This window comes from Malus sylvestris, chromosome 13, assembly GCF_916048215.2.
Source record: "Malus sylvestris chromosome 13, drMalSylv7.2, whole genome shotgun sequence".
NCBI lineage: Eukaryota > Viridiplantae > Streptophyta > Magnoliopsida > Rosales > Rosaceae > Malus > Malus sylvestris.
Genome location: NC_062272.1, coordinates 6,273,728 through 6,288,987, shown reverse-complemented (window position 1 = coordinate 6,288,987; position 15,260 = coordinate 6,273,728). Strand labels below are relative to the sequence as shown.

General features: G+C 37.7%; 3 protein-coding genes across 5 annotated transcripts; 2 read left to right on the top strand and 1 right to left on the bottom strand.

The window, feature by feature from the left end:
• Positions 1-521: 521 nt before the first annotated feature.
• Positions 522-1,282, bottom strand: LOC126597282 (cytochrome b-c1 complex subunit 8-like). Its single transcript, XM_050264062.1, has 2 exons — positions 1,056-1,282; positions 522-819 (listed from the first exon to the last, which is right to left on the bottom strand). The coding sequence occupies exons 1-2, from the start codon at positions 1,223-1,225 to the stop codon at positions 771-773; spliced, it is 219 nt and encodes a 72-aa protein (XP_050120019.1). The 5' UTR covers positions 1,226-1,282; the 3' UTR covers positions 522-770.
• Positions 1,283-2,142: 860 nt separating this feature from the next.
• On the top strand, positions 2,143-4,875 carry LOC126597233 (uncharacterized). 3 transcript variants are annotated; one of them, XM_050264016.1, is made up of 6 exons: positions 2,143-2,299; positions 2,619-2,927; positions 3,568-3,672; positions 3,782-3,829; positions 4,389-4,632; positions 4,670-4,875. In XM_050264016.1, exons 2-5 carry the CDS (start codon positions 2,667-2,669, stop codon positions 4,626-4,628), a joined length of 654 nt encoding a protein of 217 aa, XP_050119973.1. In that variant the 5' UTR covers positions 2,143-2,299; positions 2,619-2,666; the 3' UTR covers positions 4,629-4,632; positions 4,670-4,875. The 3 variants fall into 3 exon arrangements, with proteins under 3 accessions (XP_050119973.1, XP_050119972.1, XP_050119975.1); XM_050264015.1 differs by having other exon boundaries at positions 4,389-4,875; XM_050264018.1 differs by having other exon boundaries at positions 2,165-2,299; positions 2,658-2,927; positions 4,389-4,875.
• A 5,810-nt stretch (positions 4,876-10,685) lies between these two features.
• Positions 10,686-13,608, top strand: LOC126595802 (probable polygalacturonase At1g80170). Its single transcript, XM_050262110.1, has 9 exons — positions 10,686-10,948; positions 11,260-11,388; positions 11,537-11,707; positions 11,810-11,830; positions 11,928-12,135; positions 12,343-12,424; positions 12,601-12,709; positions 12,806-12,922; positions 13,088-13,608. Exons 1-9 carry the CDS (start codon positions 10,709-10,711, stop codon positions 13,400-13,402), a joined length of 1,392 nt encoding a protein of 463 aa, XP_050118067.1. The 5' UTR covers positions 10,686-10,708; the 3' UTR covers positions 13,403-13,608.
• The last annotated feature ends 1,652 nt before the right edge of the window (positions 13,609-15,260 follow it).

The following is a 15,260-nucleotide window of genomic DNA, read 5'->3' as shown; positions in this document are numbered from 1 at the left end:
ACAGGCCACACCTGGGACGGATCGGTATGGAACGAAGGCTATCTTTAAACAGATACATGCCGCTTATTAACTCCGTCGGGCTAACATATGAAGTTTTAGAATACGTGCACATAAAAGCTCAACCACGATACACCTTCCAGTCCTTGCATAAACTCATGCTTCATCAAACAAATTCACCTGCAGATCACCAAGAGCTGCGCAGACAATACTGCATTGCTCAAGTTACGGCCCGGACAATCGTCCATGGCATCAACTTTCACTTGATATCTGAAGAGCCTTGCCACAATGTAGTGGCCTCACTCTCATCAAGGAGAGCAGAGCAACTTGTATGAAACAAGTTCAGCGCCACGTGATGTCCCGGTCCACTATTCATGCCAAATGGAGAGAGAAAAATAACCTTACATATAATATAAGTCGTCCTCATCAAGATTTTACAATCCACTAGCAGAGGACCAAGCACCAGCATCAATCCTGCACCTGTATCGAATGGTGCGAGGATTTTGCACTGGTAATAAGCAGAATGGAGTTGCAATCTCAATTTATTATGCAGCTTGAATTTGCATATCAACTTCAACCATCTGATTAACAAATTACAAACTTGTTTCCAGAACGATAGAACTCAAACCCTTCTTCATTTCAGGGTCATAGTCATTTAATTCAATACAAACATTCAAATTACAACTAGTGTAATTGCAATCAGAGAACAAAGTCTATCATTGCAGCTAACAAGAAAAATTCCCAATCTTTTCATCTCAAATCAAAGCCAATCTTCAGTACCTGTGTTCCAACTTCTCCTGCTCCTGGTAATACTGCACATACCTGCAAATCCCACCAAATCAAAACCCAAATCATCTACTAATCCACCCAAATATTCAAAATCCCCAAATCAGACCGGTCCCAAATCCAACATTTTGACCATAAATTTCAACAATTCACCAAAAATACTTGCGACCCACTTCAAAAACCGTTACCAATTGAGCACGAATGCCATCAATTACTAATTTAGAAACATAATCGGAAAACCCTAACCCTAATTTTTTAGATCGAAGACTTACGAGTAGGTGGCGACGAGAGGAGTGAGGAGGAGGGTGGCGCTGAGCCAGTTCTCGGAGACCTTGTGGTGGATCTTGCCGGTGAAATCCTTCCAGAGGCCGGGCATCACCTTCTGCTGAAACGGCGACAGCGCGTACACCACTGCTCTCATCTTCACCGGAATCTTCCCCATTTCTTCTTCTAAAATTGCTTCACTTCAATGACTTGTCGTCTGTTTGCTCTGAGCTTCTCCAATATAAAGTCTACCGCAATCACACGACGAAACACTCGATGTCGTTTTTGTTTCCGTCTCGTCGCCAGTAGACTTTATTTGGAAGCAAGCAACACATCTTTATGTGACAAAGGGCTTAAGTGCTTGCAAAAAAAAAAACATATGTTATCTTTATGTGACAGCGGGGTCATTGTTGTTTGAGTCTGATTTGGTGTCGTTTTCATCATTTTTTTTCTCAAATTTAAACTTCAAGCCTTTCACTTTTTTTCTTTCCTTTTATTGGTCTCAAACTAAAGTCATTCTTAAAGCTCACTAGCAATATATTACATAAGAGCCACCAACCTCACATAAAACCTGATAGATGAAATTAAATAACGTCAAATTGCGGGCCTGAACCTTTGAAAAAACCTTGAAAATTATAAGCATAACACCAAATTTTTATAAGTGAAAAGAATATCTGGATGGGTTGGGACCATCCTAATTCATTCATGACTCCATCTCTGTTTAACATTAAAAATCCATCAATTACATGACAGCGGCTAAATATTTAAGAGGCACACAATCACATGTTCGACACTTGACATCTTCATATCAATCTACACGTAAATTGACACCTTGAGGGAGTCTTTGTGCGAGCTATAGCTCATGGACATGAAAGCTTTGGTTGCGTGTGAATGTCTTGACCGAATTTTTACGACACTTTTGGCATGCAGAGTGGTCGATTTCGTAATGGGTCCATGGCAGAACATCTATATGGACCCAATTATTATTTGATGTAAATTAAAGTATATGACGTGTCCCACCGCCCTGTGGTGGCATTATTATACAGATGATGAGGCAGACTATCATGGCATTTTCGTAAAAGATTGACCAACAAATGGCTATTTAATTAGCCTCCAGCAAACAAAGTTAAAGCTTAAAGGCCGATGAAAGAAGCAGAAGCCAAAACCAGCTTTTGCTTTCTTCAGTTTGCGGACGGCATTTTCCTTCTCCAAACTCTCCACGGACTCGAGAGCTCCGTCCTGAATTTCCAAGGTTTGCTTTCATCCGACTCTGAATATATATTTCTTTAGTCCCTTTGTCTTTTAAATTCTGGATTTTTCTCTGTTTTTTGTAATGAAATTCTAATCGGTCAACTGATATTTCCAAGGCTTAATTCCCATTTTTGGCTGTAAAAGCATGCATTTTTCGTTATATTCAAGTAAAAATATGGTGTTTGATGCTTAAATTACTAGTGAACTAGCCTGATTATCTCAGAATCTTTGATGGGATGTCTTCTTTGACCAAAAAGATTGTAACTTTATCGAAAACGAAGGTTGGGGTTTTGAAAATTTTGAATTTTGTGTTTTGACAGCGGAGTTTGTTGAAGATTGGGAATTGTATTCGGGTGCAGAGTGAGGAAATGGGATCAGAAGGACCAAAGAGTGTGGTTGTTCATGTGAGCGGGTTCAAGAAGTTCCAGGGGGTTGCTGAGAATCCCACAGAGACTATAGTTAGCAATCTGAGGGGGTTTGTTGAGAAGAGAGGGTTGCCTGCTGGTCTTAAACTTGGCAGCTGTGATGTTCTTGAAACAGCAGGAGACGGTGCACGCGCTGCTCTTTACAAGGCCATGGAATCGGGGATTTCAGCAACCGATTCTAAGAGCCATGAACAAGTCGTATGGGTGAGTGTCTCCTTTAGGATTGCAAAATTTAGTTTCGTTTTCGGGGTTTGAATTGCTAGAAATGAAAAAAGCATCCACATTGTTTTGGGTAGTTAGATAGTATTGTTCTAAATCTGGAAAAGTTATTTTCTTTGGGAATGTTTGGACTCTGTCACCGCATTGGTTTCCTTTTTGGCATGTGAGGAACTAACTTGCAGTACTAAATTTATGCATCTATTGACTTAGATGGTCCCCTTGTGCTTCATGGGTTCATCTTGCTACCCTTGTTTGCTACTGTGAGGAGAGGACTGACAAGACATTTTGATCTCTGATTGTTTAGTTGCTTTTGTTAAACACACAATGCACACTTTTGCTTCAGTTCGTTGTTACACTATCGTGGTCTAACCCCATTCATCTGCCATGAATTACATTGTGTTATTCCAAGATTAAGGCTAACATTGATATCTTGATTCCTAACTTGCCATAAACTTTTTGTGCCTCGCTGGCTGGAGGCTTCTTGTCAGGTTTTGTTGCTTTGCAGATAAATGTTTTCATGAATTTGTGTGAACAGATTCCAACAGACATTTTTATGCAGAAACATAAGTTAGCAGCAGTCCTCTGTATGTTGTTATTATCATTTTAATTTTCGTTGCTTCTTCAGCTTCACTTGGGGGTAAATAGTGGGGCTGTAAAATTTGCTATTGAGCGGCAAGCAGTAAACGAAGCCACTTTCCGCTGTCCAGATGAGTTAGGATGGCAACCTCAGGTGAGTCTGATTCTTCCTATTTTAGTGGTGTTTCCTTATTTTACTTTACCAGGGTTCCTATTATCTTGAATTTGTTGAACTTAGTTTTCTTTTATTGCTCTTCTTCCAGCAACAACCAATAGTCCCTAAGGATGGAGGAACTTCTCGAGTGAGAGAGGTATTTCTATAATCTATTTGCAATACTATATTTATTATTCATAAAACACAATTTATCTTTTGTAGAATTTCGATATGCTTTCAGAGTCGGGCATCAAATACTTAGGGTCGGAGTTCAATGTATAGTTTCACTTTGTGCTGAATTAACATTTTGCAGAATTTTTGCGTTTTCTTATATAAGCAACCGAGGGAAAGGCTTCAAGCCTTCGATGTTGCAGGGTTTGACATTTATTTACATGGAATGTAATGATAATGTCACGTATTGGTGTGCTTAGTTTCCCAATCAATAAATTGTTAGATGACTTGTGGATGAACTCTCGTGACTGATTCTACTAAATTCTAATAGAAACTGAAAGGGGAACTGCTGCGTAGGAAGTTTTGCTGTATATGAACAAATTAATTGTCCATCTTCTTTTAAGTTTTGATTGAATCACTAATACTGGACTTGGCATAATGTGTCGTCAACCAAGAAACGATTTATCATGCTCATGTAGTCCTCTCGTCCCCCTTCTGTCTCCCTGTCCATGTGCGCTAACTTTTCCACCATTTGGTTCTTGAAGACATGTTGCTCGACCGAGGCAATCCTTAAGATATTGAAGAAGAAAGGATATGATGTGGCAATATCAGATGATGCCGGGCGATTTGTGTGCAATTATGTCTACTATCATTCCCTCCGTTTTGCAGAAGAAAGGGGCCACAAATCTTTATTCGTCCACGTTCCTCTCTTTTCCAGAATCAATGAAGAAACTCAGATGCGCTTTGTGGCCTCCCTTTTGGAGGCGATTGCAGCTACATGTTAATGTTATTGATCTGAAAGCTGCTTGTGTTTTTAGCCGTTGCTGCTAAATGTAAATCAATGGTGTCAATATCATTATAATTGTGTAATAATTTGTATGAACTTGATTGCTGTTTGCTTTTGGTGAGGAAAATGGGTTGTTTCCTATTGGCCGGGAGGTGTCGTCGTCAATGTAAAATAATGTTCGTCCATGTCTTGTGACGGTTCGAAGATTTGCTCACTTTTTTTCTGCTTAAATCTTTTTTTCCAAATGTATCATGGCTTTTCATTTGCATATTGCAAGCAAAGTTTGTCTTGTAGAAATTAAATAAAAATTAAGGAAAATTAACGAAAAGTCCAAAAAAAACTTATCTTTTAATGAAAAGTCATTTTTAAAGGTATAATGAATAGTATTAGGAAAATGTATAAATGTGGTTTTTCGTTAAAAGTGAACAGTACTATGAGTGTTTGTTAAAATTCCCAATAAATAACGCACAATTTGCAAGCAAAGCAAAGGTATTCACCGGATCTAATATTCTAGTGAATAGGATATTGAGTTTCTACTAATGTGTCCATTTTTAAAATTATGTAAGAGTTTTAAATCCTTTCTCCTCCTCCTAATATTAGTAATTTTTTTTTTTAAAAAACATGTAATAAAAATGTGTCCTTCGAGCTTGTTATCAAGTTTGTTAGGTCAATGTATTTTTTGCAGATGTGAGGTAGTTGGTTAGACTATGTTCTTTTTTATATTCAATTTTTAAATTTTGCCTCGTTGTCATGGTATTTTAGAATAGGAAAATTTTGAAATAGATCCAATTTTATAGGTTACTTTTGAATTAGGTTCAATTTTTAGTGACTTTTGACTTCTGAAATAAGTTTAATTTTTAGTTACCTTAAACCCATATCAAAATGCCCATTTTTTAGAATATCGTCAATTACACTTTTTGTTATAACAGTTTAGAATATTAATAAAGAGTAGTTAAGAATATCGTCAATTTCATTTTTCGTTATAACAATTTAAGATATTGGTGAAAAGTAGTTTAGAATATCGTTCATTTCACTTAGCGTTGTATTCGTCTAGAACACCGCATAAAAAACGACACCAGAACGACAAAGAGGGTAACGAAATTGGTCAATCATTAATTCGAACCTGAGATTAATACATTCGAATGTTGTCAATTTCACTTCCGAGAGCCGGATGGCCAATGCAGATTACTAGGTCGCTGTCTTCCGTACGTTTCAAAACAGCGTTTGCGCCAAATATTAACGTATCTACGGAAAAGGATCATCTTTGTGGGGATCCGAAGGATTAAGCAATCAAGTTTGTTCATCGTACATCGTGTGATTAAAAATCATTTTGAATTTAGAATTTAAAATTGAATATAAATATTATTTAACGAAAATTGACCGCACGATGCACGATAAACGCATAAATCATTCCAGATCCCCACAAATGCATCAATCATTCTAGATCCCCACAAAGAGGATCCGGAAAGGATCATCGTCCCGTATCCACAGCTTGCGTTCAGACTCATACTTTGAACCCAGTGCTCGTGACATAGTTTACTCCAACAACCGGAAAATCGACGGCTTGATAAAATCCGGGGACTTGAACACTGCCCTCAAACTGTTCGATGAAATGCTTGTATACGATGTTGTTACCTATAAAATGCTTATTTCTGGAGGACGGGCGACATGGGTTTCCGGAACAGGCTTTTCACTTGTACGCTGAAATGGTTTCACAAGGAATTAGAGAAAGTGCGTCCACGTTTTCATCGGTTTTGGGTGTTTGTAACGACGCAGGGTTTTGTAGAGAAGGAATGCAAGTTCATTACAGGGTTGTCTCACTTGGGTTCGGCTTGAATTTGTATGTAGGGAGTTCACTTGTTGATCTTTATTTCTGTTAGGGTTGTGAGTTTATTTAAAATTTAGAATTAGTCAAATAGTTTAACGTTGGATTCCTAATTTTATGGAGAATCCATTTTCAACAGAAAGTTTTGTTTTGTTAAGAAGACCTATTCTTTCTCAACTAATTGATTTGCTTCCTGATTTAATGGCCGAATTTTGTGAGCATTTTCTCCTGAACTACCCCAACGTTAATATCCCTCTAAGTAGTATTTAAATGCTAGGGTTCTAGTCGGGAAACACACCACTAAAAAACGGAAAAATATTTTGAGAACATTGAGTTGTAGAGTGGGTGAAAGCTTTGGATCTTTCTCTGTACAAAGAAATGATTTCTTTGACATTTTCTGACCAGTATCTAGAATTACATCCAATCGAGTCATGTTTGCATTAGCATCTTTACATAATCGTGTTGTGCATCAAATGGACGTTAAAACTGCTTTTCTAAATGGAGAACTAGAGGAATAAATTTACATGGATCAACTTGATGGTTTTGTAATACCTGGGCAAGAGCATAAAGTTTGCAGGTTAAATAAGTCACTTTATGGTTTAAAACAAGCACCTAAACAATGGCATGCTAAATTTGATTGTTTACTTCTTGATAATGGTTTCAAAATTAATGAAAGTGATAAGTGCATGTATTTTAAAACTGAGGGTAATCTATGTGTTGTAATATGTTTATATGTTGATGACATGCTTATTTTTGCCTCAAATATTCACCTGGTAAATGAAGTAAAAACCATGCTATGCAATAACTTTGATATGAAGGATTTAGGAGAGGCAAATTTAATTATTGGAATAAAGGTTAACAAAACTGAGAAGGGATTTTCTCTAAGTCAGTCACATTATTTAGAAAAAATTATGAAGAAGTTCAAATATTTTGATTGTAAGCCTGCTTGTACACCGTTTGATCCTAGTATGAAGCTGTTTAAGAACATTGGTGAAAGTGTTAGACAAATTGAGTATGCAAGCATCATTGGTAGCCTCAGATATGCTACTGATTGCATTAGGCCAGACATAGCCTATGTAGTTGGGGTTCTATGTAGGTACACGAGTAGTCCCAATATGGAACACTGGTATGCAATTGAAAGGGTAATGAGATACCTTAAGAGGACCATCAATTTTGGTTTATGTTATGAAAAGTTTCCCGCTATTCTTGAAGGATACAACAATGATGATTAGAATACACTATCAGAAGACTCTAAAGCCACGAGTGGCTATATTTTTAATATAGTTGGAGCTGCAGTCTCGTGGAAGTCTAAGAAACAGACCATACTTTCTCAATCAACAATGGAATCTGAAATGATTGCCCTAACAACAGCTAGTGAAGAAGCAGGATGGTTGAAGGATCTTTTGTCAGACATTCCATTGTGGGAGAAACCAGTTACTGATGTGCTTATTCACTTTGATAGCACATCAACTGTTGCAAAAGTGAAAAATCGATATTTTAATGGAAAGAGACAAAAGATTCGTCGAAAACACAGCACGGTAACTGGGTCTCTTTCCAAAGGGACTGTCAGAATATATCATGTCAGGTCTGAAGATAATCTTGCTGACCCTTTGACGAAAGGGTTAGCACGAGAAAAAGTTTGGAAAACCTCTAGTACAATGGGGTTAAAGCCCTTTATAAGTTGAGTCACTTGTGATGGTAAACTAACCCTTGGACTGGAGATCCCAAGAAATTGGTTCAACAGGTAATAACAAGTCATGAAGTGATATGGACTCATGCCATACTTTTTGTAGAAGTCGTCTGCAAAGGCATAAAATCATGTAGCACGAATAAAGGATGAGTTATGAAACTCTTAATGAAAACTATACTCTAGTTGAGTAGGATATTTAGCTATAGGAGCATCCTTGATAGTTTCACCTTTGTGATAGTAAAGGTGAGGCCGTCACTATGAAGTTTCTAGGGCTAACTTCTAGCGCTATCACTAAACTGGGATACAAGCACATGGCCGAAACTATGCTGGCCTTGAGCTTCACCCAAGAGGAGTCGTGTGTGCTTTGTTGTAAGAGATTGAGTTCAAAACTAAGTGTTACTCTTGTTATTCTGGAGCAATGTCACTATGTTTTGGTTCAAGTTGAATAACACCATCATTTATGCACGACTATATCACAGTTTACCCAATGTTCAAGTTTAAATAACCAAGTGGGGGATTGTTAGGGTTGTGTGTTTATTTAAAATTTAGAATTAGTCAGATAGTTTAACGTTGGATTCCTAATTTTATGGAGAATCCTTTTTCAACAGAAAGTTTTGTTTTGTTAAGAAGACCTATTCTTTCTCAACTAATTGATTTGCTTCCGATTTAATGGCCGAATTTTGTGAGCATTTTCTCCTGAACTACCCCAACTTTAATATCCCTCTAAGTAGTATTTAAATGCTAGGGTTCTAGTTGGGAAACACATTACAGAAAAACGGAAAAATATTTTGAGAACATTGAGTTGTAGAGTGGGTGAAAGCTTTGGATCTTTCTCAGTGCAAAGGAAGGTCTATTTAGTTGTGATTCTGGGCTGTTTTATCCTAGGGACGGCTTGACACTTGTGACTGCTTGCACACTTTGGGCAGAGCCGCGAAACGTTTTAAAGAAAGCGACATTGTCCGCGACTCAACCCAAGATATCTCTGTGTTCTTTAGTTCTTCAATTTTCTTGGTAAACTCATTCCCTGTATTTGATTTTGTGCAGTGTTTTCAACAATTTCCATATGGGACTAGACAATGTAGCTTTGAAGCTGTTTGATGAGTTGCTGGACCGAAACTTAGCTGTTTGGAATGTGTTGTTACGTGGGTTTTGTGTGTTGTGTCGGGGAGATGAGCTATCTGGTGTGTTTTTCAGGATGGAATTAGATGGTGTGGATCCAAATGCGCTTACTTACTGTTATTTGATCCTCGGATGTTGTAGTGGGAGGCTTTTGGAAGCAGGAAAGCAGCTACATTGCCGCATTGTTAAGGACGGATGGGTGGAATCAAATACATTCGTTGCCAATGCTCTGGTGGATTTATACTCTGCTTGTGGGAGCTTGATTGATGCAACAGAAGCATTTGCTATTCCGAAGAAGGTCTACACCGAAAATGGTTTACCACTTGATGCGCTTGAGTTATTTGCTGAGATGCAGTTTTGGGAGAAGAGGCCATCGATCGGTTTGTTAACTTTGTTTGTAGGGTTTTTGAATTTAGCTAGTTGGACTGAGAATTTTGAACTTGGAAAGCAGATGCACTCTTATGTTGTGAAGTTGGGTTTTGGTCACGGTGGGAATGTTTATGTTCAATCTGCTCTAATATATATGTACGGGAAATACGGTGACATTGGAAAGTTCAGTGTCTATTTATGAAAGTGTTCATGAGCAAACGCTGGAGTGTTGTAATTTTTCATTGGTCGAGGTAAACAGTCACCATCACTGCTAGCATTTTGAAATGATGAAACCACCTGATCGGATTCTTCATTGAACCCACTGTTACACTGTATGGAGAAAATCCTAGGTAGGGGTTCCGTTGACCACCTCTCATAGAAACATGGGATCCCTTATATTTTAATCTCACTTGACTCCACTCAGTCCCACGCGATCCCACTTTGTGTGAGAGTTGTCCTAATCAAGCAGTCTCACCGGAATTCTCTCCACCGCATGATGCTTTCAGCTAAAATTTCACCTAGCTGGCCCCTGCTTATGAGGTTTACATCTTCTCAATAGGGTTACTGTTAGTCTGTTACTACTGTGTTTTTCTATTTTTGGTCTAACTAACTCGTTGACCTTTTCTTTTTCTTTTCTTACAAGAAAAATAATTTTAGATTTTGTTGTACGGCACTGCAACTGTACATCCAATCATTTTATTTCAATTTTTAAATATTCAAATTGTCCTTAAAAATCCTTGAAATTCGATTTTTCCAGAAAGTATTGCACTTTGCTGATATATCATTACTTGCCTTTTATCCTGAAACAGATGCCTCACACTGAAACCCCTATTACTGGTGCATTTTTGTTCACTGATTTTAGAGTAAAGCAAGCAACAAAGATTTTCCCTTGCTTTAAGTGTGGGCTTGTAGAAAATGTAACATCTTCATCTACTTCCAAGCCAAGCCATTTTATCCCAGAAAACCCTTGGTAATTCTTAAACTAATCTGTACGTATAAATGGTAACCCATTGTTCATTGAAGTTATACGAATCGATCAATCTTGCAAAAAAAAAAAAAAAAAGAAAAGACAAGCATGGATAAATTCCCTGCGGTTTTCGGTTTTGGTATGCTGATAGCAGTTTTTGGAGTTGCAGGAAACGTGGTGTCTGACAGCAGTTGCATGCTTCATGAGCTTGAAAGTTTTCACATACAAGAAGACAGCGAGCTGGATGTTTTTGACATTCCGACATGGAAAAGTGAACGAGGTTGCAAGATTCTTGTTAACGTGGATAGCTTTGGTGCAGTTGGAGATGGAGTTTCTGATGATACTCAGGTGAGCATACACAGTTGTATATTTGGTCACTTTTTTTTGTCATTCAAATGCGCCTCATTTCTTGAACAATTAGACCCACTTTTAAATACTAGATTTTGCCAAAATATTGGTACTCAACTTTTGATACCAATAAACTGAATGAATATTATACAACATATTGTGATCAGCAGTTAATTTATTGGAAAAAGGACATGACGCTTCACAGCTCTAGCATGTCTGAACTTTGCCAATTTAACCACGAAAAATCATGTACCCAAACTGTTTGTCATAATTGTTGACATTTAATCCTTTTACAATGCCATTATTCTTAGGCTTTCCAGAAAGCCTGGGGTATCGCTTGCAATACAACAAATGCAGTTTTCTTGGTACCCCAAGGACACCAGTATCTAGTGAATGCTACAAAATTTCAAGGGCCATGCGCGGATAACCTAATCATCCAGGTAAAACCTTTCTTGATATTAGTAAAGTTAGATCCTTATAATCCATCTTCGTTCTAATCATCAATGATAACTCTTTATATTCCATCTCTTTGCAATGGTATGAAAATATGAAATGTTCATGTTTGTAAATGGTACGACTGATGCACAGATTGAAGGAACTATAGTAGCTCCAGATGAGCCTAATAACTGGGATCCGAGATTTCCACGAACATGGCTTGATTTCACTAAATTGACTGGAGTCCTTTTCCAAGGGGATGGCGTTATTGACGGCTCAGGCAGTAAATGGTGGGCCGCGTCCTGCAAAAAGAACAAGACAAATGTATATCTTCGCGTTTTATCATTTCTATTGTATCCAAATACTTAAATCCAGACCATTTACAAGTTCATATTGATTTATCTCTGTTTCTTTTTTTCTCTACAGCCTTGCAGAGGGGCACCAACAGTACGTACTTTTCCCTCCGCTCCAAAAATGAGTTTATTTAAATGACATGGATCAGGATGATCACCGGATAGAATTTAAGTTGGGTTTTTAATTGCAGGCATTTACTATTGATAAAAGCTCAGCTATAAAGGTAAAAGGTATCACCATCAAGAACGCCCAACAGATGAATTTTGTCATCTCTCATTGTGACGCGGTGCGAGTTGATGCAGTATTGGTCTCGGCTCCAGGAGATAGTCCCAACACTGATGGAATCCATATCACAGCATCTACTAATGTGGTTCTCCAAGACTGCAAAATTGGAACAGGTTCTCAAACTTTCTTCAATATCATTTCTCAGATCACTTTTCATAACTCAAAAGTAGGAACTGGAATGGAAACGAGATCAAATTGGTTATATGAAGAAAGAATATCATAAAATAACATTTGATTGGGTACGAAAGAAACAATAGATTACACTTGAAGGGCACTCAATCAGTCAATCACATGACACATCGTGTTTCCTGTTGATTCAGGGGATGATTGCATCTCAATTGTCAGTGGTACCTCCGGAATTAAGATGAAGAGAATCTTTTGCGGACCAGGACATGGAATCAGGTATCATCTACTTTTGTTGTAGACTAATGCTGCAGTTTGTGTCTCATGTAGTCATGTCCTCCCAAAAGAGATACATAGCAGGCTCAAATTAGTCAGTCATCGTTCAAGGTATAAGTAAATGAAACTGAAAATTGTTATTCTCATTACCTTTATTGGCATGACATTCTGTTACTTAGCATCGGAAGTCTTGGGAAGGGCAACTCCACTGACATGGTCACAAAAGTGGTCTTGGATACGGCATACCTCAGGGAGACGACCAATGGCCTCAGGATTAAGACTTGGCAGGTTTTTAATCTATTAATTAGATTTTTTTATTTTATTTTTCGGGTTATTGATGGATCCCCTATGGTAACATTCGCTTTTTGGCATTTGGGTATATAGGGTGGTTCTGGTTATGTACGTGGTATCCGTTTTCAGAATGTGAGGATGGAAAATGTATCAAACCCGATAATCATAGATCAGTTTTACTGCGATTCCCCCAAACCTTGTCAAAATCTGGTAATGCTCTAAATTTCTGCTTTCCTGCACCACTGAGTTCTCAGCCATTTGACTCTGATCATCTTATACACTCCCGAACTCTTCACTTAAATCAATCATAACCAAAACCCCGTCAAATTTCTGTTAACTGTGATTATGTTGCTTTTCTTTGTCCTTACATTTCAGACATCAGCGGTGGAAATAACCCAAGTCATGTACATGAACATTTCTGGAACCACAAAGAGTGCGAAGGCCATGAAATTTGCCTGCAGTGACACAGTTCCATGCAGCAACATAGTCCTGACTGACGTCAACTTAGAGAGGGAGGACGGCCAAGTGGAAACATACTGCAACTCTGCGCAAGGCTTCGGGTATGGCATTGTGCATCCCTCAGCAGATTGTCTGAATTCCCATGACAAAGACTCTACAATCACCGATCAGACCTCTGAAGCTGAGCTCGCAGATCTCACTAGGGCGGATATTGTGCACACGGAGCTCTGACTTGGCTCCCTATATGCACATAACTAAATAACTGTTTGACAGTATACGGAACAGGGTTAATGAGCTTGTAGAGTGCTCTCTAGCAATGTAAAGGAATCTTGGAGGGAGGTTTAAGGGGCAGTTGCGGAGAATATTACTATGTAGACGAATTATAGTTATGAAACTGATCACTGCAGATGATTATTATAAAGAATGATTTCCTACTACGCCCGTCAAGTTTTTGAAATGAAATTCTCGATGCAGGATGGATTTTTGTTTTTTCTAAGACATTGACGCATTGAAAAAACCGCACTTCCATTCTTTATTTTTTCGACTTTGATCTTATTTATTGATATTAAATACTTAAATCTAAGCGATATAGGATGAACCGATCCGAGAGCCTTGCCCATTATCATCACTATATTCAGAAATGGTATGAACTATGAAATGCGTTTCGTATTTGGAATAGGGACAACTAGAAAATTAATAGGAAACTAATGAAAATGGCTTGAAAACTTTGAGTTTTAACGATAAGGATAAAATAAAGAGTAAAGTAAATAGTATCAGAATTGACTTTTTAGTGTGAAAATGTGGTTTTTCGTTAAAGTAAACAGTACCATGAACTTTTCGTTAAAGTTCTCAAAATTAGTTTGCAGACAATGACGATTGAGGACCACTGGGATATTCGAACCCGGTCCAACAGAAATTCTGATTTGTTATTTGGCAAGATGACATTCAGAACCCAACAACTACAACAAAAAGCTTGTTCTGCAGCAATGGAACAACATGAAAAATAGAAGCTGTGTACAGTAAAGAATCACTGACTGGTCGATGAAAGTTTTGGGATTATTCTGCTTGCTAACTGACAGATGCTTGTATTTGTTAATCAGCCGACAGATTTGATTAAATTTTATAAAATTAGGTATCGTATGGTGACTGTTTGAAGAAAAGCAAGCAATTCTAAACTGTGTTCTTTTCTTTTTTTCTTTTTCATTTTTTTGCGATTATGAGACGGAGACTCAGGGTAAAAGGGGTAGAGGAATACCTAAGAATATTTTAAAAGAGATTATAACAAAAGATATGAAGTACTTAGAACAAATGAAAGACTTGACGAAAAACCTTACGCAATAGTTTCTAGGATTTCATATACCCGACTTTAGTGAGATAAGGTTTGATTGTTGTTGTATTTTTGTTTTTCGTAATCCACACCTACTTTTTTTTCACGTCCCGCACTCTCACACAACAACAAGTGTGAGCATCTAAATTGAATTTCATTCACCAAAGTTAAACTATACACTGTAAAAAAGAATCTATTCACACGCGCATTAAACAAAACGTGAGTCAAACTAAAATAAAAAGGCAATGGCCCATGATTTTTTTTTTTTTTCTTTTTTTTAGCATCTTGTGCTTGGATGGGATTGGAACTAAATTATGCAGGATGATGAGACACACCAAAGGAACCGAAATTTCAAATGTGGATGAAAGGGGGCCACCAAGAAGAAGATGCATGACTAATTTGTAATATCTACTACTAGTTAGTAGCCAGTGGGTGTGTTGTGTCTATATCTGTGATAAATCGGATAAATTGTTTTGATTTCATATATATTCGTTTGGTTGGTCCTCCTCACTAGGGAGAGTTGGGTCCATCAGATAATGTTAGGGCATATCACACTGGCTAGGGTTGCAACAAAATTTATAAGTATATATATAGGCTGTATCTATAGCTTAGGGTTAGGGTTTTGAAAAATGTAATACTAGATTTAAAACACTGACAACTCTGCAATTTTAGTAGTCACGAGAAATGGCCACCTAGTACAAAACAACAAATATGCATGTGCATATATTTTATGTGTAGAACTATGAAGTATAGGATAATCGA